This window comes from Salvelinus namaycush, chromosome 3, assembly GCF_016432855.1.
Source record: "Salvelinus namaycush isolate Seneca chromosome 3, SaNama_1.0, whole genome shotgun sequence".
In the NCBI taxonomy this organism is placed as follows: Eukaryota; Metazoa; Chordata; class Actinopteri; order Salmoniformes; family Salmonidae; genus Salvelinus; species Salvelinus namaycush.
In genome coordinates this window covers 70,860,732-70,888,405 of record NC_052309.1, presented here as the reverse complement: position 1 = coordinate 70,888,405, position 27,674 = coordinate 70,860,732, and the positions used below count along the sequence as shown (strand labels likewise).

At 43.5% G+C, this 27,674-nt stretch overlaps 1 protein-coding gene across 1 annotated transcript in view; it reads right to left on the bottom strand.

The window, feature by feature from the left end:
* The window catches only part of baiap3 (BAI1 associated protein 3), a 31,161-nt gene extending 5,475 nt beyond the window's left edge, over positions 1-25,686 (bottom strand). The window contains exons 1-24 of the mRNA XM_038988608.1: positions 25,547-25,686; positions 13,233-13,320; positions 11,873-11,956; positions 11,458-11,565; positions 10,578-10,637; positions 9,159-9,225; positions 8,508-8,721; positions 8,325-8,369; positions 8,136-8,213; positions 7,873-7,981; positions 5,304-5,411; positions 5,132-5,224; positions 4,923-5,026; positions 4,579-4,696; positions 4,190-4,314; positions 3,264-3,354; positions 3,122-3,178; positions 2,876-2,973; positions 2,687-2,738; positions 2,142-2,293; positions 1,807-1,930; positions 1,379-1,519; positions 1,064-1,159; positions 416-631 (exon numbers count right to left, since the gene is read on the bottom strand). Coding sequence (XP_038844536.1) covers positions 416-631; positions 1,064-1,159; positions 1,379-1,519; positions 1,807-1,930; positions 2,142-2,293; positions 2,687-2,738; positions 2,876-2,973; positions 3,122-3,178; positions 3,264-3,354; positions 4,190-4,314; positions 4,579-4,696; positions 4,923-5,026; positions 5,132-5,224; positions 5,304-5,411; positions 7,873-7,981; positions 8,136-8,213; positions 8,325-8,369; positions 8,508-8,721; positions 9,159-9,225; positions 10,578-10,637; positions 11,458-11,565; positions 11,873-11,956; positions 13,233-13,320; positions 25,547-25,686 — 2,568 coding nt within the window. The remainder of the gene's footprint in view (positions 1-415; positions 632-1,063; positions 1,160-1,378; positions 1,520-1,806; positions 1,931-2,141; positions 2,294-2,686; positions 2,739-2,875; positions 2,974-3,121; positions 3,179-3,263; positions 3,355-4,189; positions 4,315-4,578; positions 4,697-4,922; positions 5,027-5,131; positions 5,225-5,303; positions 5,412-7,872; positions 7,982-8,135; positions 8,214-8,324; positions 8,370-8,507; positions 8,722-9,158; positions 9,226-10,577; positions 10,638-11,457; positions 11,566-11,872; positions 11,957-13,232; positions 13,321-25,546) is intronic.
* Between the last annotated feature and the right edge of the window lie 1,988 nt (positions 25,687-27,674).

Genomic DNA, 27,674 nt, shown 5'->3' with positions numbered 1-27,674 from the left:
TGGATTTTAAAGAACTGATTTTAGCATTATAAGACTCCAAAAAACAGCCAATAATTTCAGGTCCAGCACCATCGTTGGGCCGCGGGTGTGAAAGATTCAGCAGACTGCTGGCATTACACATCTGGCTAAAAGACTACTGTAGCTCTGCTGGAATCACTTTTATAGATAACTTTGACACCTTCTGGACCTATTGTTATGTTACTGCTGCTCTTTAATTACATGTTACTTTTATTTCTTATTCTTATTCGTATTCGTATTTTTTTAAACTGCATTGTTGGTTAGGGGCTCGTAAGTAAGCATTTCACTGTAAGGTCTACACCTGTTGTATTCGGCGCTTGTGACTAATACGATTTGATTTGATGACTGGTTACTAAGTATGACCGACAGAGAGGACAGTTCAGTGAGATGGAGGGACCTTGTCTGTGAGGTGGGTGATGAGGCGCTTGGCCTCCCTCTGTAGGTCCGCATCCACGTTGTAGAGCTGTCCGTTCAGGGCCTTGTTGACCTGCTCCTTCCCCTCCGCCCCGCAAGACTCCTCCATGGCTTGCTCCACGCCCTGCCAGTCCAGGTCCTGAGGCAGGTGGCCCAGGAACACACGCACATGCTCTGTGTTGTTCAGGGCGATGCACAGCTAGCCCACACCAAGATCCAGGAAGTACATTAGCAGAGGGAAGAAGAGAAAGCCAGAGGAAAGGTCGAGAATGGTTGAAGGAAACAAAGGACGAAAAAGAGGCAGGGCTAAAGAAAAGAGGCAGGACGGTAAGTAGACCAGTGGAGGCTGCTGAGGGCTCATAATAATGGACAGAATGGAGTGAATGGAATGGTATCAAACCCCTGAAAAGCAAGTTAATGATACCATTCCATTTACTCTATTCCAGCCATTACTATGATCCGTTCTCCTCTAAGCAGCTTCCACTGAAGTAGACCAAACATATTACACTACGGACAACCCGCTGAGGTCTTTGTGTTGCCAGGGAAAGAACACTCGCTGACATTTACTTCCCACGTCATCCTTCCCACGTCATTTACTTCCCCTTCCTTCCTGCCTTCCCACAGGCGTTACCTGCACCATCAGGCTCTTGATGTCTCGACCCTGCTGGCTCCTCTCAATCTTGCGCTTTATCATCTCTGAGTAACACACGGCCTCGCTGCAGAAATTCTGCAACACAGACAACATCTCACTCATCATCATCATCATCATCATCGAGAGTGAAACCCTCAATTAGTATAATTTTTTTCTGCTCTGGTTGTTTGTGATTGTGGCTTGCCACCTGTAGAGCTTTTTACACTGTCTCTGGATGTGTAGCGTGTGTGAAAGCGTGCACTTATGTGTGTGTGTGCATGGGTGTGTTTCTGTGTGTGTGGCGGTTACACTCACGTCTGTCAGGCGGGTGACAAAGATGAAGGCCCCTGCAGAGTCTGGCCAGGACAGCTCCTTCCAGAACTGCCGCACCTGGCTGAAACACGCTGTCACATCCACCGCCGAGGAGCTGTGTTTGGCCTGCTGTACTGGCTCCAGCTGTTCAGTACACACACACACACACACACATTCTATGAACAACAACTTATAGAAAGTCATAAACATGTACTGTATTAGAAATACACTGACACACAGGTACAGTACACAGAAACGAACTCATATTCAGAGTACATTAGATAGAAACATCATGCTGGGTTACAGATCATCAATGGGTTCTGCTGTAGAAGTGGAATGGATATCCTGATTGCCATATGTTCCATGTTTTCTCAGATTGCTTTTCCATGAAAAGCAATCTCTATAGACACTTCCATAAAATGCCTTCTCACCTGGTCCATATCTACTGCTCTGCGGATCCTGTCACAAGACTTGTCATGGACTATCTGCAGCCACTTGTGGATAGACGTCTTGAACCAGTTGTGATAGCCAGTCAAGGCCATCAACTTTGCGTCCCTGAGAGAGAAATACTCATTATGGCCATTAACCACCTGACATTTAGCTAATCTATTGTATCTTCAAGCATATGGAGGAGTTAACTGCAAGATCAAATCACCAAGCAATAACAACATCTAACCAATCTTTCTGTTTTCTAAAAGTTCAATACAACCAAGCTGAACATCCACCATCCACCAGTCTGACCGGGTGACAGGGTGTACAAACTCACCTGAGAGGGAGGAACTCGCTGAAGCGTTTGAGTATTTTCAGAGACATGTAGAGCTCTAACAGAGTCTCTCCCATGGTCTGAGTTAGCCTGGAGCTCTCCTGCTCCAGAGTGCCACACACCTTCTCCATGGCAACGCTCACGTCGTCCGCGACCTGGGGGAGCACAGGGGTCAGTCACCCCATCTCAGAGGTCAAGGGTCAACAGTGAGGATACATGCATGCTGAACATACAGGAACACTATATGCATCAGTATACTGTATATCATCATGTATCAGGGCAGCAGGTAAGCCTAGTGGTTAGAGCGTGGGGCCAGTAACGGAAAGTTTGCTAGATCGAATCCCCGAGCTGCCAAGGTAAAAATCTGTTGTTCTGCCCCTGAACAAGGCAGTTAACCCACTGTTCCTAGGCCGTCATTGTAAATAATAATTTATTCTTAACCGACTTGCCTAGTTTAATAAAGGTTAAAATAAATGTATGGGTAAATGTCATGTGTGGATAAAGATGTTGGCAGGTTCTATTCCTTTTGGTTTCAAAGGAATTCTCACCAGTTTCTCCAACTGTCTATACGCGATGCTGAAGAAATCCACTTTCACCGCACTGGGGGGTTTAAAAAGACAAAACAAAGAACAGGATTCACTTGCTATTTGACATAATCAACAGGATTCTACTTAAGTCAAGTTCGCCCTGTCACCCTCCTTGATTAACACAATAAACTGCAGGGACTGTTTGTGTACCTGTAGAAGAGCTTGTTGTAGACGTTCTGTCCCCTCTGTACATCTGCACACACTGCATCCACCACCTGGACCAGTCTCCTCAGCTGCTCCTCTAGAGCCTATAGAATCGACACACTACAGCTCACACACAACCCTGACAGTCCCCATCCATGTGTTACCCAATAAATGACTGGGAGTTTATATATAGAATGTGCGACTCTATTTGTATGAATTTGTGTGTTATCAATTCTTATGGTGTCAACTTACCCCGTCCTCTGGTTTGAATTGTGAAATTGTGCTCTCGTACCACTCCACTGTACCTTTCTGTTGAAATCAAAGATTGCAGTCACTCGAATTAGTCAGGCAACAGTGCTAACACTAACAGGTCTTCCTTATATTTATGTTGTACCTTGACAACAGTGGCAATTTCCAAATGCAGTTCATTTCGAAGGGGGCACGCAGTCTTGAAGGCCGGCATGGTCTGCATGTGTCCTACACCCCTGAGTCACAAACACAAAGGGAGAGAAACATGGGCCTGTTATTGTAGCCCAACAACTCATTACTGAGTAAAAGACAAAAGGCACAATGCAAGGTGATTTGTAGGTAATCAAAACGATTGTTGGACACAAATGTTCCAAATGATTGCTGGAACAGACAATCCTGACTGGCCTAACCTGTCATTTCTGTCAGCCTTTTTAAGTTAAGGTGACTGACAGCAAGAATGATTAGTATGTGTTTGAGTACATGTTTTTTTGTGTGTTGTCTGTGTCCACAATACACAGAGATCTCTGTAGGAGTGTCAATCACTGGGCAGACTTTGAAATCTTATTGGAAAAGGTCCTGCAGGATCTCCATTAATCTGGTCTGTGCGACACAGAAGTACAGTGCCCTGTGGGGCTGCTCACAGAGAAAGAGCATAGCAACATGAGCCTCAACATGAGCCTACTTTTATTGGCACAGTCACCACCATTCAAGTAGAAAACCCTCTCAATAGGCTTATGATTTAGTCACCCTGCCCTCCTATTGGCTTGACTGTTCTAGGTACTCCGTCTGTGGTTTTATTCTAGTGACTTGGTTGAGTGTTTGGTCTGGTATGACAGCGCTGGCGAGTGTTTGATGCGGTGATGTGGTGAGAGAGAGAGGGGTTGGTGGGAGTCACAGGTGGCTGGTGGCACCTTAATTGGGGAGCATGTGCTCATAGTAATGGCTGGAACGGAATGGTATCAAACACATGAAACACGTTTTCCATATGGTTTAATGTGATTCCATTCATTCCATTCCAGCCATTACTATGAGCCTTCCTCCCCTCACCAGCCTCCTGTGGTATGAGTTTACCTCAGCATGAGCTCGCAGCGTGTGACGGCGGCTGGACTGGTGCAGGGGAACACCTGGCGCATGCTCTTCATCAGACACAGACAGTGGTCCGTGTACAGCCTGAAGCTGTCCGACAGCTGCCGCTCCTGAACACAGGAAGTACATCATCATCACATCACTCAACCTCACAATGATCGATCTAGCCAATAACAGCACATTCAGACAGAATTCTGGGCTTCAGTCTAGTTTCCAGAAAAACTACCGCACCGAAACAACTAGGTTTTGATTGAATAACAGACCCCTAGGTCATAGGATGATGGATGTTGAGTGGTGAGTTAATGAGGTGTCCTAATGCCAGATGAAAGTTGATTGTGAGCCAGAGGTGAGCTGTGAGAAGACAGTAGGCCTACCAGGTCTCCCTGCACAGCTTGGGGTTCCCACTCTGCATCGATGGTCCTCAGCAGCCTCAGCAGCAGGGTATAGCACATCCTCTGGGACCGGTGGTGGCTGCTATAGCACTGCCAGCGACTGCAGACCAGAGCAATATATACTACTATACATCTACTGTACATAACCCTCACCTCTCAGCTGAGATTAATGGTTTCAGACCTAAAAGGACTAGGAAGGAAAAGGTGCAACTCATAATTAAAAACGTGGTACTTTATTGGCACAGGCTCCTCCAGCTTGGCATAGCATTACCGCAATACCTTTGGCATATGATCTACATTGAAGTGTTACTATTGTAGCTACTTACATGATGGCCTGTTGCAGGGGCGAGAGGTCAGTTTGCACAGCATGATGGGACAGCACAGTCCATGCTGGAGGACTCACCTGCCCATTCCAGTTATAAGGCTCTTTCTGGAGAAAAACAAGATGATTTACATGGATAGCATAAGGAAACCATCCATAGCCATTTCTGTCATTTCACTTGATAATAGAATGCACTGTATAGTAGAGTTTCACCTGAATATGAGCATGCTCGTACTCCAGAATCTGACTCAGCATCTTCTTATGAATGACTTCTTTGGATTCCCTCTTACTCAGTGTAGTGTCTCTCTGGGGAACAAAATGAAATGATCAAGTGACTTGGGTAGAATACACAGGTACTATGGAGCAGAGAGACTGTACTAGCTACCTGGGTAGTGAAGAGCCTCAGAATCAGGTGACATTCTCCCTGGACCTTGGAGGCACTGGACCGGGGCTCCAGCTTAAACCACTTGTCATATCCCATCACAGGAATCTCCTACAGGCGAACAACAAACAGGCTAGACCAGGGATGGGCAACTTTGATGAGGGTGGGGACCACAAAAAGTCTGAATTCATCATGAGGGGTCGCAGTTGCTCGCTGGTCTGCGTACCCACATCCTGTTTTACAGCTAATTTCCTGCAATTCTACACATTCTTCCATGGGGTGGAGAGAAATGTTAACAGTTTTTAATATGATATCTGAGTGAGACTGATAAAAAGTTCTAATAGCTGGCTGCAAAGCTAACTTAGCAATCTACTTTCTTTTTTTTTGCTGAAATGGGCTAATTGACTGACTATCAGTGACTGACATAAGAGACAAACTGCCAAAGTTCGAAATTGCACCTTTTCTATTCTACTATTCTAACTCTCAACAGTAAGTTGAGACCCCGACTGAGTTCCTAAATATATACAGTTGAAGTCGGAAATTTACATACACCTTAGCCAAATACATTTAAACTCAGTTTCACAATTCCTGACATTTAATCCTCGTGAAAAATTCCCTGTCTTAGGTCAGTTAGCATCACCACTTTATTTTAAGAATGTGAAATGTCAGAATAATACTAGAGAGAATTATTTCTTTCAGCTTTTATTTCTTTCATCAAATTCCCAGTGGGTCAGAAGTTTACATACACTCAATTAGTATTTGTTAGCATTTCCTTTAAATTGTTTAACTGGGGTCAAACGTTTCGGGTAGCTTTCCACAAGCTTCCCACAATAAGTTGGGTGAATTTTGGCCCATTCCTCCTGACAGAGCTGGTGTAACTGAGTCAGGTTTGTAGGCCTCCATGCTCGCACACGCTTTTTCAGTTCTGCCCACAAATTTTCTATAGGATTGAGGTCAGGGCTTTGTGATGGCCACTCCAATACCTTGACCTTGTTGTCCTTAAGCCAATTTGCCACCACTTTGGAAGTATGCTTGGGGTCATTGTCCATTTGGAAGACCCATTTGCGACCAAGCTCTAACTTCCTGACTGATGTCTTGAGATGTTGCTTCAATATATCCACATCATTTTCCTCCCTCATGATGCCATCTGTTTTGTGAAGTGCACCAGTCCCTCCTGCAGCAAAGCACCCGCACAAAAGTATGCTGTCACCCACATGCTTCACGGTTGGGATGGTGTTCTTTGGCTTGCAAGCCTCCCCCTTTTTCATCCAAACATAACGATGGACATTATGGCCAAACAGTTCTATTTTTGTTTCATCAGACCAGAGGACATTTCTCCAAAAAGTACGATCTTTGTCCCCATATGCAGTTGCAAACCGTAGTATTGCTTTTTTTAATGGTGGTTTTGGAGCAGTGGCTTCTTCCTTGCTGAGTGGCCTTTCAGGTTATGTCGATATAGGACTAGTTTTACTGTGAATATAGACACTTTTGTACCTGTTTCCTCCAGCATCTTCACAAGGTCCTTTGTTGTTGTTCTGGGATTGATTTGCACTTTTCGCACCAAAGTAAGTTCATCTTTAGGAGACAGAACGCGTCTCCTTCCTGAGCGGTATGACGGCAGCGTGCTCCCATGGTGTTAATACTTGCGTACTATTGTTAGTACAGATGAACATGGTACCTTCTTTCTGAGGCCTTGGCTGATTTCTATTGATTTTCCCATGATGTCAAGCAAAGAGGCACTGAGTTTGAAGGTAGGCCTTGAAATACATCCACATGTACGCCTCCAATATAGTAAAATTATGTCAATTATCCTATCAGAAGCTTCTAAAGCCATTACATAATTTTCTGGAATTTTCCAAGCTGTTTAAAGGCACAGTCAACTTAGTGTATGTAAACTTCTGACCCACTGGAATTGTGATACAGTGAATTATAAGTGAAATTATCTGTCTGTAAACAATTGTTGGAAAAATTACTTGTGTCATGCACAAAGTAGATGTCCTAACCGACTTGCCAAAACTACAGTTTGTTAACAAGAAATTTGTGGAGTGGTTGAAAAACGAGTTTTAATGACTCCAACCTAAGTGTATGTAAACTTCCGACTTCAACTGTATATATATTTTTTTTTATATATTGATCCGAGGGCCTGCCCATGGGCTAGACACTATGCCAGGAAAAAAGGGTTTTGTTCTCAAACAACTGGAACAGAGGTGCTGCCTTAAATAATAGTGGATTTCTTTAGAGGCGCGACACTCTCTCCATCATAAAACTATAATTTATTCTAAATCCATTAAAACCGAGTGACGTTTCGGTCTGATGAAGGTGTAGACCGAAACGTCACACTCTTTTTGATGGATTTACAGTAAATTAATAACGGGTGTTGCGCCTCTCTGATAAACAGTGAGCCAGGAACCAAGTTTGGTGGAGTATTAATAAATGTTAGTTAACACTTATAAAAGCTAATAGATACAAATATTAGAATAAACTGCATCAAATGTATTACTACTGTATAAAATAAGAAACATTACCAGTAAACAGCAGTTGGGAAGTGAAAGCTGTAACTTTAAAGAATTACATTCAGTGGAATGTTGATGCAGCCCAGGAAGTCATCAGCATTGTCCTCAGATGATCCTGATGACGACGTCCCATTGGACCGCACCGATTTGGCAATCTGCTTAAAATACCTGGTGGGATAAGGTACTGATGAATACATGAAATATAACACAGAGCAATCAACCAGCACTGCGTCTCAATGACCTGGCAGTCAAGACCTCCATTCACTATATTAAAGGGCCTATTTCACCGATTTTATAATTAGCAAATAGAAGCCTGTTCTACCTGCCCATTCCTCTAAGTCCACTGACTTCATTCAGTTTTTTGCAGGCCTCTGCGACAGAGACGTCATCGTCATGGTCCCTGAGAAGAAGACCAAAGGTTAGTGGGACAGTTGGATAGCATTGGCATGCAGATTCCGTTTTCAGGAATCTGGACTGAAAGTGGAAAGGCCCACACTGTGTTTAATCTTACCATATGTCCATATGCAGTAGATCACCGTGGACATCATCAATGTCACTATTGGAAGAAAAAAAAAGATCATAATTTAACATTGTGTAAACAAACGTTGTTACCGTTAGGATCTGAGACACATACAAATGTCAAGCATTCTGCCAACAACTTCCAGAATCGGCGTACCGTCAGTACTGTACTTACAAAACAAAGTGCTCATTCCAGACTGGGTTGAGAGTCTCTGGCTTGACCTCAGTCACCTGGATGCACGTGGCTGCTAGAACCTCCTTGGTACTGGACCTCTTCTCCAGCTTCTCCTTCCTCTTCCTGAAGCTGAACTTCCTCTCCTTCTTCTCCTCTGTCTCCCGGGGGCTCTGGCCCAAGAGGATTCCCAGCATGCAATAGGGGTCGCTGTACCCTACCCAGGCACAATAAGGGTTAAACTAATATAGAGACACACTGGGATTATACTGTTAGAATGACGGTGATGTACCTTATTGAGGTTCAGGAATCAAAAGCAATTGGTCTGCTAGTAATAGCAGCCTGTGTCCTTTTAGACAAAGTGGTCCAGTGTTGTCTAAAGTGGACAGTGATGTGATGATGGTTCTAGTGTCTTGGTTGAACCACTGTATCATGCGAAGTTTACATTTTTCTTCCAGACAGAAAGAACAATGTGGCTCACTCAATATAGTTGATCTGAAAATGTTCTAAACTTATTTCAATAATAAACAATTGCATTCATTGTCAATGTGGAGTTGGAGTTGGCAAATGGACACGATGACATTTCATATCCACGCACAGAAAACAAATGCTGCTTCCCATCAATAGCAGTAAATGAACACAAACACCCCTCACCATTTGCATCCTTTGCCATTAGATTCTTCCCTTTCATGACAGACACTCTCAGGGTGAAACTGGCTCTCTGCAAAACAAAGTGCACAAAGTAACAGCAGTACACAGGCTAAGAGTCATGCATTAGTGAGAGGTCTCGCTGAAACGATCCATAAGCAGGCTGCATTCCAAAAGCGGGCCTTGAACATGGCATAGAGTGCACTTTGAAAACAACAGCTAGTCGGTGAACTTTATTTTTATTTGGATTCTTTAACTCGACAAATACACTTTCATCAGTGGTAAACAAAATACCAGCAATCACTGCAGTGTGAGTCTGTCAAGAGAGAATAATCAATGTGTGTTTTCTTTGTCTGGTGTATAATGCCAGGGCTTTGTGTGTCACTAAGGTGGAAAGACACTGCTGCGCCAGCGAGAAACAGAGATCATTGTAGGATGGAACATTTAAATGGCACAATATGTTCTTCTCTGCCCACAACCTTTCAAGGAGTCTTGCAGAAGAGCCCAGCATCTCTTTCAAACTGACATTTGAAAGGTTGCTGGTAGTCAAGGGCATCATACAAAGTGGGCTTTCACAGATCATTATGTCTCCTGGTGCACAGTGAGCCTCACTATGGCTATCAATACACTCCATCAGCTCAGTCTCTCCGGGTACATAGAGCTGTTAGTGCTTTCCATGCATTTCACTTTAACCTTGTGAATGCAACGTGCTATACACTGAGTATACCAAACATTAGGAACAACTTCCTAATATTGAGTACCCCCCCCCCACCGCCATTTTGCCCTCAGAACAGCCTCAATTCATCGGGGCATGGACTCTACAAGGTGTCGAAAGCGTTCCACATGGATGCTGACCCATGTTGACTCCAATGATTGCCACAGTTGTGTCAAGTTGGCTGGATGTCTTGATACACATGGCAAACTGTTGAGCGTGGAAAAACCCAGCAGCGTTTCAGTTCTTGACACAAACTGGTGCACCTGGCACCTACTACCATGCCCTGTTCAAAAGCACTTAAATATTTTGTCTTGCCCATTCACCCTCTGAATGGCACACACACACAATTCAGTTCTCAATTGTCTCAAGGCTTCAAAATCCTTCTTTAACCTGTCTCCTCCCCTTCATCTACACTGATTGAATTGAATTTAACAGGTGATATCAATAGGGATCATAGCTTTCACCTGGATTCACCTGGTCAGTCTATGTCATGGAAAGAGCAGTTTTGTAAACTCAGTGTATAGCTAAACACAAAAGAAAGGCACATTAAATGGTGCAGACTTGAAGATCCTCACAGTGACAACTCAGCGGTGCTATCTTGTTCATACGGCTTACACGGCGTGTGTCTGCGGATGGGAGATACAGGAAGTGACAGGAGAGGAGACAGGAGATGGAAATTGATAAGATGGGAGTGGAACAAAGCATCTCACCTTGGATTCTTGGACTCTCTGCAGAATGATGTCATGTTCCTCCTGACCCATATCAAATACCTAGGAGAGGGACGACAGTGGAAAAGGGTGCTCTTTGCAAGAAAGCCTCATAGGTCTGTGAGCATATTTGCAATACACATCCAACTATACTCCTGCCTGCATTTTGACCTGTACGTTTATAAATCAAAGCTTAACTATTAAACTATTTGAAACAATAATACAATGATGATAAGCATTACATCCCTTGCCAATGATTTGCGTTCTCATAAGCCCGATCCTCCCAGATGGCTGCACAGGTTCAATCTCACTATCTTCAAAATGCCAAAGAGAACCAGGGGTCACTTCAAAGCATGGGGACATGTGCCCTGGTCCACCACCTCAAGCAGAGAGCGACAGAGGAAGCAAGGATGCAGCTTTGGAGTGACAGAGTCTGAATGGATGTAATATTACAGCTGAACATCAATACTCAGTGGGCCTGGGCTTTGATGTTTAATCAGCTCTAAGCCAAAGCACATCTGCTCAGTCTCCTACAGATGTCTCATAGCAAGCATGGCTCTCTACCGCCAGACTGAACCTCTAGGATCAGTTGGTGAGGACAGAGATTAGAGGGGTTTACAACAGGAGTCACATGACAAGACAATCTGATTTCTGCTGTTGTTTTCTAGGACAGTAATTATTTCAGCTTACTTGGCTCTTTCTGGTCTTGTCTATTTTATTAGTCAGTATTTGAAGTGTAAATTACAGCACACTAGGGTGCGTTCATAAGTGTGTGTGCTTATGTGTATGAGAGTAAGTGTTTGTTGGTCTCTGCCGTGTGTGAGAGTTTGGCCAGGTGGGCTGTTCAGTAAACGGATTTAGCCGATCAAAAGAGTGTGTGAACCTTCAGCAGATAACTGAAGATGTCGCCTTCATTGGTGATGTACTCTGGCGAGGGCACGCCCACCCTGTTGACTACCGTGTAAACGGCCTCTTCATACAGGAGGTCCTGCTGGAAGAAAACAACCTCAGTGAATGCCTTAAGTACCGTTTTTCTTTCTTAAAGCAGGGTCACTGCTAAATGAGAGCTGTGAAACAACTCTCTGTCAATAGAATGATGTGACCTTACTGTAGCTAACAATGTGTGAGGTTTACGCAACAGTGTAGCTAGCTACAGCCGTGTGAGGATAGAGGCAAACTGGGTTCAGGACACTAGATTCTAGTTGGGGAGCTAGATATGAGAAAAGGCCAATAACAAGTCAAATACCCCTCCATCGCTAGAGCTGAATATTCTACCCTAGGGAGCCCAGGCTACTCACCTCTCTCCTGCTGGACCTCTCTGGAACGAAGGCCTGGTCTACGTGCTCTGCTGGTGGTGCGGCTGTGTTACCTTCCCCTTCGCACTGCGGAGACACAGAGAGAGATAACTTTAAACCTCAGAGCCACACAGTCTCCCTTAAGCAGGCTCCATCACCATGACTGCTTCAATAAGGCTTGGAAAGGGTTGTGAGGTTAAGTCACAATGAGCTGTTATCGCCAACCAAACACTTTCGTTTTCAACTGCGGCACACAATCAGACAGAGGCAATGACTGCATCATTGATTTTCTTTTTGTTCCCCTTTCACCACTTTAAAACCTGAAGAGGCTGGAAAACAAGTGTTCTCAGATAAACATCTTAATAGCGCCCCATTCAGTCCCAGTCTCTTTCCTCTTGTGTGGGAAGTGAGGGGGTAGAGAGCCATGGAGAGCAGCTTCTTCTGATAGCTGAGCCTCCAGCCTTTTGAGTGGCCTTCTCAACCTTGTCCGTCTGTCCCCTCAGCGCACTGTGTAACACAGAGTTAAGAACGTACCGTAAGCTAGCTCCACAAATAGCTTGAAATGTACCAGACCGAGGGATCCAGTCGGTACCTTTTGGCTGGTTCAACCCATTGGAACGTTGTTAAGGAGGGCGGTCACGTGTGTTGCGAAGCAGAGGATCGCTGGTTCGAGCCCAGTGTGGGGCAGTTGGACAGTGAAGGAAGCTAAGCTGTGAGCAGCACATTGACCCCTGTTACATAGGCATAGCAGAGGGGACTGGCGAGAGCAAAGTATGTGTATACTACCCAAGACCTTTCCTCTATAGACTCCTTAAAAAATATATATAATCTCAAGGATCTTCCTGCTTAAAGCCCACATGCAGTCTTTTTTATTTTATTTTTTAAATCATCACTGTATGTCTAAAAAATCCCTGTGTGTGGTTAGTTCATGAAAATAACTCAGAATATACGTTTTATCATTGCTTAGTCTGATCGTGTGGGTGTGTTGTTACAAATGTAAATATATGTATATGCACAGCCCTTGATTGGCAGATAGGATCGTCTCGACTCTAGAACCTACCCCTTCAAAGTAAGAGGATACATATACAAATAAAAGATTACTGGTCATTGGTCAGAATAATCAGATCAGATTGTGATGTCATGCTGTGGGCCAAAAACTCCATCCCACCTGAACAGGCTGAAATTCCAGTCGTTTTTTGTTGTTAGTTTTTTAAAGCGCCAACACTAAAAGGGCATTATCATACTTTTCACAATATCAGACTGTTATTTCAACCTCATAGCATGGAAATATCATTTTTTTACCAGAAAATCGCATTTGACTGCATTACCCCTTTAAATAAACATAAGGAGGTTTAGGGTTTACCTCCGCCTGGGCAGCACGCAGCAGATTCTCTTGTTTCTGGAGGATGCCATTCATACGCACAAAGAACTCTCCATTCCCCTCAGACAGCCTGTAAAACATACAGAGAGATAACACTGTCAATTAAATTATCATTTGACACATTCAAATTTTCTGTTTAGATTATAGAAACAAAACTGTCCTAAAGGGTCAAAATAGAGAAATGCTTTCTTAACCCCTCAGTAAACACTGTTACTCACAGATGCTTCTATCGTCCTTAGCAAATGTGGATTAGCTTTATTATGCTTGGTTTCCATTGAGCAAAAGACTAAAGGAGACCTAATGCTGAGCTGTCAATCACAACCAGCAACACATATAGTAGAGTATCATGAACAAACTGTTACATTATATATGATTCAGTACCCCAGGTCTTTCACTAGACTAGACAGACATTCCTTCCTGCAGCAACAAATCTGAGGGGAATTGTCTGTTATTATACAACGGGTGGGTCTAATCCTGAATGCTGATTGGTTAAAAGCGCATTCCAGACGGTGTCTATTCCACAAATTACCACCGGCTAAATCTATGACGTTAAAATGCCTATTTATTCTGTTCCATCTGACTGCACAATCCACTGTCTCATCAGCCCAGCCAGGGAAGTTATAAACTTGATCTCCAATATAAAAAGCATCTAGACATTATCTCACATTTCTTTTAGACTAACATTTAGTTTTCAGCAGCGGAGATTTGTATAAACTTTACTGTCTGTCTGTCCAACATTTGCAACATTGTTTCAATGTTCAAATTCGATCTCCAACTGTCCCATAGTAATGAACGTGTATGGGTTTGGAGTCGGGACGAGAAAGAGAGGCAGGCAGCGTTTCTCAGCCAGTCTAAATCATGAATCAGCTGGCATCCTTTTTTATGGATATATACAAAAAAAATGTCAATTGAAAAAAGGTCAAACGAAATTAAGTGCAGCTAGTTTGCAGCCTTTCCAGCTTCAGTTTCAAGTTACTGTGTTAGCTGTGTTGTTGGCTAGCTCCTCTGAACAACAGTGTCCTAACGAGGAGCACATTTTCTATGCCAGTGAAATCGTGCCTCATTAGCTCATTGTTAAATGTCACTAGAAAACAGTATAAACAAATTGCTATTGTTATTCTGTCTGTACTGTTTGACGTGACTGTAAGTTAGTCGTCGTTGGCTAGCTAGCAAGCAAGGGATAAGAACGTTGCCAGCCAATGGAACATTTAGAACGAACGACTGGGTCGCGTCCATAGATAGAGAACAAAAAGACTGAATGACTGGGTCGCATCTCTCTGGCAACCAAACCAATAGAACGAACGACCAGCCGGCTTGGGTAGCAACCCTAGATTTGTTTCGGTACTATATCCTGTGGAAGGATGAAATAGTATGAATAAATTCATCAAAATACATTTTTTTATGAAAATATGTCAATCATTATTTGAATATGTTGGGAATCCCTTGTATAAAAGTGATAATGCCCCCGAAGCCGGTGGTTGGAGGATATATTGGCACAGTTTGCCAGCCCCCGACTTAGTCCCGGGCCTAACAACACCCGTGCCAATATATCCTCCAAATAACGGCTTCTCTGGCATTATCACTTAAATAACGTGTGTCTGGGAATTAATGGTAGCCTAAGACCAGTATAAACAGACAGTGGATATAAGGTGAGAAAGCAGCCCATCATCTCACTGCACTACACTTAAGGTCCTTGGGAGTTTCTGTGCTCCCTTGAGTAATAGCAAACATATGAAGCTCAACAAAGATTCAAAGGCACTCTACCATGTCTGCCATAGAATGTTATTCTAATCCAGGGAAGATACAAAATACATTCGATTTTTTATCTCTGAGCTGGTGAACTCCTGGACTCCTGCCACTTGCTAATTTCATAGCCCCAGTCACCATGGTGATGGAGGCACATTCATGGCGGAGGGATTCACTGGCAGCTGAACACCTTGGGAATACCCCCCTCTCCCCCCTCCCCTCTTTTCCTCCCTCCCCAGACTAGAGGAGTGTTCTGGAATGAGTTGTGTGGCAGAGCACCAGGAGCAACAATTACAGGCCTGACACCTCCACCCCACCCCCCCCTGCCCCCCACCTGTATCCTAGCCCAGACCCCCTGTCTCATTATGCAGAGAGAGGACAGAGGAGCTGTCCACATGGCCCCCTCTCAGTCACGCGCCTATATTAGCGCTGCCTGTCACATCACAGCGGGTGCGTGGCAGTCTGGTGGCAGCCGACACAGCGCCCACTGATCTCCCCATGCATTGCATTCCACGCCTCTGTCTGAGACAGTGTCTCCAGGGAGCAGGAGGTAGTGAGTGGTAACACCCCTGATTATTTGTGGCCAGGGTACGTTTAGTGCGGGACGAGGATGACAGAGGAATGAGGATGTCTGTCTGTCTTTACAATGGAAGCTTGACAGGATCCCCAAAGAGCTAAAATAGCTAATTTCTGTAGAAATCATATTAATGAGCATGAAAAACATTCCTTCAATACAGTGACAGAATTCAAGGTACAGATACTTTATTTATGTTGGAAAATGGTAGTCTTGTAACGTGTCAGCCCCATTAAATAGGTACTTTCATATCTGACAGCTAGCCTGACATTTTTGTGAAGCAGCATGAAGGCATGCCAAGCTTGTCTGCTTTGTTAACAGGTTGGTTACAGCATGAGTAATGTGGTGATTAAATAGGTTATTTGAGTCTATCAACATTTAACACTATGTATCCAAAACAAGACTTTGGCTCAGTGTACCAGCGGCACCTTTCGCTTTTAACCTTTGTAAGTGTATTTTCTGACGTCTGGATTCTCTTTGAAGATTTGTATGATTAAGAAAAACCCACAATCACAAATTATAGGGGTCTGTGTGAGTCAGTCAATCCCTTTCTCTCTCCCTCTCGGTCTCCCTCCTCCCTTTCTCTATCCATCTCTCTCTCTCTCACACACACACACACACACACACACACACACGAACACACACACACACACACACACACACACACAATTTTATGTTGCTAGGAAACAGCTTCTTCCAATACAGTTTATTATTAATATTCCATTTTATTTTGAATATTTATTCAAAATCTTTGCTCATGTTTTGCTGTCTAAAAGGTGAATTATGAGATGAAACAGGCAAATAGACATGCAGACTCAGACGAACATATACAGATGAATACAGAGGAATACTTCATGTGTTTGGGTATATGCTGAAACATGACATAAAAAAACGAAACAATTTAACAAAATAAATGTTTTCTCGTACATGTATCTTACATAGCCTGTGTCCCCATATGAATAGACATCATGAGGGTTATGAGGATGCAGCTTCAAAGCTTCAGAAAGTATTCCCCAAAACACCACATAGAGAATGTTTGCTAGGTGTGAGTGTTCCGCTCTTTTTTGCATTCTTTAATATTAATGATAATGAATCAAGAAATTAAATGTTCTTGACAATTAAAATCCCTCTAATGGTGTTACAAATCAATGAGCTTGGAATAATTTGGTAATGCCTGAATAATGATGGCTCGTGTTTAAGGTGAAGACAGGACTTTGAAAAGAGCAAGTCCTAGTCATCAGAAAATACAATCACCCTCAGGAAATGTCTATTGGTTAATAATCTCCTCTTCAGGGTACATTTCCTCACTGGGGATCTACAGTACTTCCTACATGTGATGTCTCTTTATGTACGACTAACATATAATGACTCCCTTCCATCCATGGATGAGAACCTACATTGTGATTATTTAGTTCTGACTGAAGAAACAACTGCTTATAATCTTTTCTCCCATGTGTGTTTGTCTCTGACCTGGAACTGACGTTACGTCAGACGCCCATCTGGGTAATTTACACCCTGGGTCGTCTACACTGGGCCGGACACTGGTGCTTTAGCCATGCCTCATTTGCATCCTTGGTATTAATGAGCGCCAGTGTGGATCATAGGTGTTGGCTCTTTCTATCCCTCTCTATGGCTAATGAAGGACACAAACAGGCTTTCATGCAACCTAATGATGAGCGTCCAGCGGCTCAGTCAGACTTCACTCAGGGTTCTCTCTAGCAGTCTTCAGTGGGAGACGATGACCATGGTTGCTGCCTGCCTGGCAGAGGAAGACAAGTCTCTCTCTATCTCCTTCCTCCATCTCCCTCCTCCTTCTCTCCAAGTGGTGATAGAGTGAGTGATCGTTTAGAGCCATCATGGTGACACAGGGGCCTGGTCTAATTATAATCTCTCTCGTTGCAGTCCAGGTAGGTACAAAATGATGGATGGATGGAGAATGTCACATTTTCATTGCAAATCAATGGGTCAGATTGATGTGATACTTATCCAATTCATCTCTCATAGCTGGGTTGATAAAGGGGAGACCGGGGTTGATTGTCACACTTATTTTTTACTCGTGTGTATCTCAACACCAGTACCTCTCTAGGCTAGATGGGACGCTACCGTCCCACCTGACCAACATCCAGTGAAAGTGCAGGGCGCCAAATTCAAACTACAGAATTGTAAATATTTAACATTCTTGAAAATACACATGCAATACAGTATGTCAAAATAAAACTTAACTTCATGTTAATCCAGCCACGGTGTCAGATTTCAAAAAGGCTTTATGGCGAAAGCAAACCATGCGATTATCTGAGGATAGCACCCCATCAAACAAACACAGACAATCGTATTTCATCCCACCAGGCGCGACACATAACTCAGAAATAACGATATAATTCATGCTGTACCTTTGAAGAGCTTCTTCTGTTGGCACTCCAATATGTCCCATAAACATCACAAATGGTCCATTTGTTCGATTAATTCTGTCGTTATATCTCCAAAATGTCCATGTATTTGGTGCGTTTGATCCAGAAAAACACCGGTTCCAGCTCGCGCAACATGACTACAAAATATCTAATAAGTTTCCTGTAATCTTTGTCCAAACAACTTTACTAATACAATTTTAGGTATTTTTTACGTAAATAATCGATAAAATTTAAGAAGGGATAAACTGCGTTCAATAGCGGATAAAAACAAAGTGGAGCGAGCTTTCAAGTCTCGCGCCCCAACCACAACAGTACACTAGACTCGACCCTCGTTCTGAACAGCCCTACTTCTTAATTTCTCAAAGGAAAAACATCAACCAATTTCTAAAGACTGTTGACATACAGTGGAAGTGATAGGAACTGCAAGCAAGTGACTTAGAAATCTAGATCCACATAGAAAACCCATTGAAAAGATAGTGACCCTCCCAAAACAAATCCTGGATGGTTTGGCCTCGGGGTTTCGCCTGTTATACTCACAGACATCATTCAAACAGTTTTAGAAACTTCAGAGTGTTTTCTATCCAAATCTACTAATAATATGCATATCCTAGCTTCTGGGCCTGAGTAGCAGGCAGTTTACTTTGGGCACACTTTTCATCCAGACGTGAAAATACCGCCCCCTAGCCTAGAGAGGTTTTAAGGTGTCAGCATGCCTCGGTTGAACCGAACGAGTGTGCTCGCATACTCCCTTAAAAGATCTTTGCTTGAAAAACTTGAAAAAAGCGGCAATAGTACTGTTTGTCCATCTTGAGACGCCGTAGCCAGTATATACTTCCTCAAAATAACTCAATGAAATCTGTCATCTCAAGTGAAACAATTTGCATGAAAACGAGTCCTCTCTCGTTGAATGACAACAAACACTTCATTGAAGAATCCCTACTGTTGACCAATCGCTGGCAAAGGGACGTAGACTTAGGCTACCGACTTTGGCTTGCCTCGAGAGACATTTTTGTCTGCACGATCAGCCATAAAAAAACTTGCCGATGACCAAATGAACAAAACAGCACAAAATGTTGTCATAATATATAGACAAACTTTTCCTGACTGTTTCGGATGGGAAGCATGCGGATGCCTTTACAAGAGTTGTTTCAATGTTAGGAGAAAGAACAATGTCTTGGGTTGAAATGTGGAGCCTTTTTAAAATCTTATTCCAACATGGAGTTATAAGCCATCAAACACACTCAGCCCCATCACGGGGTTGGATGTCACAGTATGAGGTTGGTTGTTCACTACTAGCTCATTCCTTTTGTAACAGGAAATGAAGCTATATAGGATACAGAATATTAGAAATAGCAAAGCCTTTCTTTGAATAAACAATATTCCTAACAAAATTAAGCTTTTTATGCCTTGAGAATACCATATGACATTTTAAGTAAATGTGTGTGTGTGTTTGCACATGCATGTGTGAGTGTGTGGGTGTGTGACAGAAATTATATTTGTGAAAGAGAGGCAATGAAGGAAGCTAAAAGCACAACAACAAAAAAGCACAAAAGAGCTTGGGATGTATTATAATGGAGTTGATAATGACAACCAACCCCCTAACCCCCCAATGTAAATCAGACACAGACTTTTTTCACATTTTGTTACGTAGTAGCTTTATTCTAAAATTGATTACGTTGTTTTTTCCCCGCATCAATCTATACACAATATCCCATAATGACAAAGCAAAACAGGTTTTTAGAAATTGTTGCTAATTTATAAAAAATTTGCTTTACTCTTTGTTCAAGCAACTTTGGCAGCGATTACAGCCCAGAGTCTTCTTGGGTATGACGCTACAAGCTTGGCACACCTGTATTTGGGGAGTTTCTCCCATTCTTCTCTGCAGATCCTCTCAAGCTCTGTCAGTTTGGATGGGGAACGTTGCTGCACAGCTATTTTCAGGTCTCTCTTCGATCAGGTCCATTCTGGGCTCTGGCTGGGCCACTCAAGGACATTCAGAGATTTGTCCCGAAGCCACTCCTGCGTTGTCTTGGCTGTGTGCTTAGGGTTGTTGTCCTGTTGGAAGGTGAACTTTCACCCCAGTCTGAGGTCCTGAGCACTCTGGAGCAGGTTTTAATCAAGGATCTCTCTGTACTTTGCTCCGTTCATCTTTCCCTCGATACTGACTAGCCTCCCAGACCTTGCGGCTGAAAATCATCCCCACAGCATGATGCTGCCACCACCATGCTTCACCGTAGGGATTGTGCCAGGTTTCTTCCAGAAGTGATGCTTGGCATTCAGGCCTAAGAGTTCAATCTTTCTTTCATCAGACCGGAGGATCTTGTTTCTCATGGTTGGAGAGTCCTTTAGGTGCCTTTTGGCAAACTCCAAGCGGGCTGTCATGTGCCTTTTACTGAGGAGTGGCTTCAGTCTGACCACTCTACCATAAAGGCTTGATTGGTAGAGTGCTGCAGAGGTAGTTGTCCTTCTGGAAGGTTCCCCCATCACCACAGAGGAACTCTAGAGCTCTGTCAGAGTGACCATCAGGTTCTTGGTCATCTCCCTGACCAAGGCCTTTCTCCCCCGATTGCTCAGTTTGGCCGGGCGGCCAGCTCTAGGAAGAGTCTTGATGGTTCCAAACTTCTTCCATTTAAGAATGATGGAGGTCATCGTGTTCTTGGGGACCTTCAATCCTGCAACCATTTTTTGGTACCTTTCCCCAGATCTGTGCCTCGACACAATCCTGTCTCGGACCTCTACAGACAATTCCTTCGACCTCATCGCTTGGTTTTTGCTCTGACATGCACTGTCAACTGTGGGACTTTATATAGACAGGTGTGTGCCTTTCCAAATCACGTCCAATCAATTGAATTTACCACAGGGGGACTCCAATCAAGTTGTAGAAACATCTTAAGGATGATCAATGGAAACAGGACTCACCTGAGCTCAATTTCAAGTCTCATAGCAAAGGGTCTGAATACTTATGATAATAAGTTCAGTTGTAAAAATTTCATAAATTAGCACAAATGTCTAAAAAACGGTTTTGCTTTGTCCTTATGGGGTATTGATGAGGAACACATTTAATTTGATCAATTTTAGAATAAGGCTGTAACGTAACAAAATGTGAAAAAAGTCAATGGGTCTGAATACTTTCCGAATGCACTGTAGGTAGATAGGTAGATACAGTTAAAGTCGGAAGTTTACATACACTTTAACCAAATACATTTAAACTCAGTTTTTCACAATTCCTGACATTTAATCCAAGTAAAAATCCACTGTCTTAGGTCAGTTAGGATCACCACTTTATTTTAAGAATGTGAAATCTCAGAATAACAGTAGAGAGAATGATTTATTTCAGCTTTTAATTCTTTCTTCACATTCCCAGTGGGTCAAAAGTTTATAAACACTCAATTAGTATTTGTTAGCATTGCCTTTAAATTGTTTAACTTGGGTCAAACGTTTCGGGTAGCCTTCCACAAGCGTCCCACAATAAGTTGGGTGAATTTTGGCCCATTCCTCCTGACAGAGTTGGTGTAACTGAGTCAGGTTTGTAGGCCTCCTTGCTCGGACACGCTTTTTCAGTTCTGCCCACAAATTTTCTATCGGATTGAGGTCAGGGCTTTGTGATGGCCACTCCAATACCTTGACCTTGTTGTCCTTAAGCCATTTTGCCACAACTTTGGAAGTATGCTAGGGGTCATTGTCCATTTGGAAGACCCATTTGCGACCAAGCTTTAACTTCCTGACTAATGTCTTGAGATGTTGCTTCAATATATCCACATCATTTTCCATCCTCATAATGCCATCTATTTTGTGAAGTGCACCACTCCCTCCTGCAGCAAAGAACCCCCACAACATGTTGCTGCCACCCCCGTGATTCACGGTTGGGATGGTGTTCTTTGGCTTGCAAGCCTCCCACTTTTTCCTCCAAACATAACAATGGTCATTATGGCCAGAAAGTCCTATTTTTGTTTCATCAGACCAGGGGACATTTCTCCAAAAAGTAAGATCTTTGTCCCCATGTGCAGTTGCAAACCGTAGTCTGGCTTTTTTATGGCGGTTTTGGAGCAGTGGCTTCTTCCTTGCTGATTGGCCTTTCAGGTTATGTCGATATAGGACTCGTTTCACTGTGGATATAGATACTTTTGTACCTGTTTCCTCCAGCATCTTCACAAGGTCCGTTGCTGTTGTTCTGGGATTGATTTGGCTTTTCACACCAAAGTACGTTCATCTCTAGAGACAGAACGCATCTCCTTCCTGAGCGGTATGACGGCTGCGTGGTCCCATGGTGTTTGTACTTCGTACTATTGTTTGTACAGATGAACATGCTACCTTTTGGCGTTTGGAAATTGCTCCCAAGGATGAACCAGACTTGTGGAGGTCTACATTTTTTTTCTGAGGTCTTGGCTGATTTCTATTGATGTTCCCATGATGTCAAGCAATGAGGCACTGGGTTTGAAGGTAGGCCTTGAAATACATCCACAGGTACACCTCCAATTGACATAAAACGATGTCAATTAGCCTAACAGAAGCTTCTAAAGTCATTACATAATTTTCTGGAATTTTCCAAGCTGTTTAAAGGCACGGTCAACTTAGTGTATGTAAACTTCTGACCCACTGGAACTGTGATAGAGTGAATTATAAATTAAATAATCTTTCTGTAAATAATTGTTGGAAAAATGACTTGTGTCATGCACAAACTAGATGTCCTAACCGACTTGCCAAAACTATAGTTTGTTAACAAGAAATGTGTGGAGTGGTTGAAAAACGAGTTTCAATGACTCCAACCTAAGTATATGTAAACTTCCGACTTCAACTATAGGTAGATAGGTAGGTAGGTAGGTAGGTAGGTAGGTAGGTAGGTAGGTAGGTAGATAGGTAGATAGGTAGGTAGGTAGGTAGGTAGGTAGGTAGGTAGGTAGGTAGGTAGGTAGGTAGGTAGGTAGGTAGGTAGGTAGGTAGGTAGGTAGGTAGGTAGGTAGGTAGGTAGGTAGGTAGGTAGGTAGGTAGGTAGATAGGTAGATAGGTAGGTAGGTAGGTAGGTAGATAGGTAGATAGGTAGATAGGTAGATAGGTAGATAGGTAGATAGGTAGATGGATAGATGGATAGTAAATGCACTATCTATCTATCTATCTATCTTCAAAGATGACACAAAAAACAGACATAGTAGGCCTAGGCTACTAGGCATATAACACATAACAAAACAAAAGACAGGACGACATTGTCATAGCCTAGAGCATTGCATACAGACATCATGTTTTCTATTGGTTGATCATTAGCCAGCTTTCGACACTCTTTTTAAATGTCCGTTATGGTCGACATGGCTTTGAGTTGCTGTGGTAGTTTGTTCCACTCAACAGCGTCAGTATATAAAAAGGTGTTCTTCCCAGATAGACTCTTACATGTAAAAACGAGTTAATATGCTAGATACCACATGGCTTGACCTAGAAACATTTACAAAGAAAGCATCAATATATATACATTTTGATTTTACTTATGAAAAACACATGAATTGCCCTCACCTCAATGTTTCGTTATGCTGACACAAATTGACCAGGTGGATGAGTTATTTTATAAAATTCACACATCACACCCTTAAAAATGTTAGATTGGGAGTAATTAGCACTGTGACAATCAGCACTGTGACAATCAGACAACCCACCTCTGAGACAAACCACCCATGAGACAAACCTCCCCTGAGACAACCAACCCCGGAGATAACCCACCCATGAGACAAACCCACCCATGAGACAACCCACCTTGAGACAAACCCACCTTGAGACAAACCCACCTTGAGACAAACCCACCCCTGAGACAACCCACCCCTGAGACAACAAAACCCCAATCTCCCCTGTGTATCAATAGTGTTGGGTCGCTGTAGTTCCTCAAGTCTTTTAAAGAGCCAGTGTTTGATAATTCAACAGATCAAAGTAATAATTACAAAAGGTTCTGCTCAGAGCATCACATGTGTTTTTCTCCCTCGCAAATAAAATAGGAGCCGTCATTAACAATCTAGCTGTTCATATTTTAGGAGCAGGCTGTAACAAACAGACGTTGTTGGGTTGCTATAGAAACCTCAAGGTTCACATGCCCATTACTTTTGACTTTGACATTCAGCTGAAGAGGAATCAAAACAGAAGACTCGCTCCAAAGGAAAAACAATTGATTTAATCACCTGTGCCTGTCAATTCTGCTGTGGCCTAATCATCTGCCAATATCCTTAGGATGACAGCTCATCACAACGATCTCAGTTTGGGGTTAATCAATCAAATAAATGTGTTAATAAATATCATAAGAAAATTCTGTTGACATGTATTGGATGAATTTGGTTCATTCTTTTTCGATAAAAGTTCTGAAAAGTTCTAGAGTTACATATTAAAGATAAATGATAGACCATTTGAGTATTTCTAAGTGTTGTTCCCCCCCAAAAGCAATGTTCCCCGTTCACTGAGTGTCTAACTGTTCATGTAGCTGTTGGTATTTTGGGATGTTTGATGTCTCCTTGGGGAAGACCAGACTGATAGAGGCATTTTAGAAACAGGTCCCATCTCTGGAGTAGAGGAGAGGGACACATTAAACATATTGGGTTTGTCCAGAATATTTATAGTCCCCAGCACCAGACTAGGCCTTCTTCTCAGAGACAGGGGAACCTTTCCTTCATCCAGTCTGAATGTTCCTGTGTGTGTAGCTGTATCTGTCAGACTGACTTTCTCCCTGGCTAACCATCAATGCCCCTCTCTCCACTCAAGCCATACCAGAGACTGACTGCCTTTTCAAACTGCCGATAAGGCTGACTAGAGACAGCTTTCGCTTTCCATTTTTTATAATTAGTTTCTTTGCAAGCGCTTTGAGATTCTATGTTGCAATGAAAAGTGCTATATTATTATTATTACCTGAGTGAGTGAGTGAGTGAATATCCATGTTTACATGCATGTGTGCGATTAAAACTGCTGTTACTTCTGTGTGCCACTGAGCCTCACCCGTGAGGTAGCTGGTCAGGGCAGTGTATGAGACTCACCCGTGAGGTAGTTGGTCAGGGCAGTGTGTGAGCCTCACCCGTGAGGTAGTTGGTCAGGGCAGTGTGTGAGACTCACCCGTGAGGTAGTTGGTCAGGGCAGTGTGTGAGCCTCACCCGTGAGGTAGTTGGTCAGGGCAGTGTGTGAGCCTCACCCGTGAGGTAGTTGGTCAGGGCAGTGTGTGAGACTCACCCGGGAGGTAACTGGTCAGGGCAGTGTGTGAGACTCACCCGTGAGGTAACTGGTCAGGGCAGTGTGTGAGACTCACCCGTGAGGTAACTGGTCAGGGCAGTGTGTGAGACTCACCCGTGAGGTAGCTGGTCAGGGCAGTGTGTGAGACTCACCCGTGAGGTAACTGGTCAGGGCAGTGTGTGAGACTCACCCGTGAAGTAACTGGTCAGGGCAGTGTGTGAGACTCACCCGTGAGGTAACTGGTCAGGGCAGTGTGTGAGACTCACCCGTGAGGTAACTGGTCAGGGCAGTGTGTGAGACTCACCCGTGAAGTAACTGGTCAGGGCAGTGTGTGAGACTCACCCGTGAGGTAACTGGTCAGGGCAGTGTGTGAGACTCACCCGTGAGGTAACTGGTCAGGGCAGTGTGTGACGGGGATGCTGCTGGCTGCTGAGGCTGCTGGCTCCCTCCTCCCTCTCAGAGACTGGCTCCTCTGAACCTGCCTCAGAACACTGCTCTTCAGGTCCAGCAACGTCGTCATGCTCATTCACTACCTAGGGTCACAAGGAGAATAATTCACATGAACATGAGCCTAAAACAAGTGTCAGGTTGTACAACAATGTTCAGTAAATGTCTGAAAATCCTTGTAATTGTTTATTTAAACTATAGTTGGATATACAGTATCTAACACAGATTTGATATATCCACTTGAGGAGCTTCCCTTTGGCTACATAAACACAGGGCTAATCACAGTAATCACACCCTCTTAACTCAATTATACTCAACCCATGGCAGAAGGTACGTGCTATTTCTGTCCAAGGCTGACTGATATCGTATGCTGGTTGATTTCATCATAGACTTGCTGGTTGGCCACTGTTGTGACAAGCCTACCTGCAATAACTCTCATTAAAGCAATGCTCTCTCAAATCCTCCTGCACCGACCCCCATCTACTGTAGCAGAGAGAAGTGCTGCTAAGATAGAAGTATCATCATCACAGACGCCTAATTCATCCCTGACTTTGTTCTTAAGGGTCCTAGTTAAACTGTGATACGATGTGAGACTTCTAAAGAACAAGGTCATCGTTCCACCTCAGTGAGTATGTTCCACCTCAGTGAGTATGAGTCACTCTCCAGCCTCTGCCAGCTTGTATGGTGGCTGACACCAGTAGACGCAGCAACAGTACAATGCAGAGGTAGAGGAAAAACTAAAAGGCACTAAAAGACAAGAAATGACATGGATACAAGAGAGAGGGTTTGATTGATGGCAAAGTTTTTTCAGGGGACAGATAGACATTCTTTTCATCAGCTGACAGCAAATGTCTTTCTTTTGTCACATCTCTGAGGGACGAGGAAGAGAGACAGACTGGCAGCTCTGTGTTCTGCTTTCTCTCAAACAGTGAAAGTGACACATTAAATAACAGCTAGCTAGACAATATATTTGTAATAGCAACTAACTCAATGTAACTGGTCGAGACAGATAGTGCACTTGCCTCGTACTTTTAGTTAGAATGTCAATAGTATCATCGATGTAGGTATTCATATGTCTATTGAGGAAGGTTCTGGAAGGTTCTGGAAGGTTCTGGAAGGTTCTGGATTCCAGTGCCCCTTGGATATGGGTCAAAATAGTTACTGCCTATGAATGAAGTGGGTTTGAATCTCATGCCACTATTTCCTATACAGTGACAGCATAGTTAAACCCACATGATAAGAATGACTGTTTTCATTTCACATTTTCATTTCTCAGGGGAGGCTTTTGTGAGAGAGATTTGTTCATATATTGTGTGCACCGTTTCCCCAAGGTCATTAGACACCTGATGCTGTTTTAACAAAGCAAACTACTAACACCAGATACCTGCTTGTGTCTCAGATCCAATACCTGTCTGTTAGGTATACACTTGCAGCTCTGACTGGTGACAGTTAGCAAAGCATCACAGTCAGGGAGAAGCCTTCTCCCAGGTGAGCAGCTCATTTCAATTAGACGTGGCTGGCCTCCCAACTGGATGTCACTCTGTCTCAGTCATCAAGTCCCAGTGACAAAAACGAGTCAACGTGCCAAGGAAACACTCACAGCCAAGTGAATATCACTCACTCTCACTCTCACTCTCACTCTTACTCTCACTCTCACACTCACTCTCAGTCTCACACGTCACAGGTGCCCGAACCTTAACAGGGACTAAAGGCGATGCTCAACCCTGTATTTCTCCTGTAACAAAGCCAGCGAGCCCCGGCAGCAAAAGGCTCCTTGCTGTTAGGGGATGGAGGGGTCTCTATGGTAACGGTGGAGGGAGAGAAAAGGGTTGGTAAATCCAGGTAGACAGAATTCTACCGAGGCAGGCTGCATAAATAATCACTTGATGTTATTATATCAGTCTTCCCCTGGCCAGGCTAGCTTAACACACCATAGCACCAATGAGGCAAAAGTTGGTCCTGATCCCACCTGGATTCTCATCTCCTCAGCTCCGTATTTAGGGAGGCTAAAGGACTGCAAGTACCCCATCATCAGACTCCCAGGGAGCCAGAATGACACAG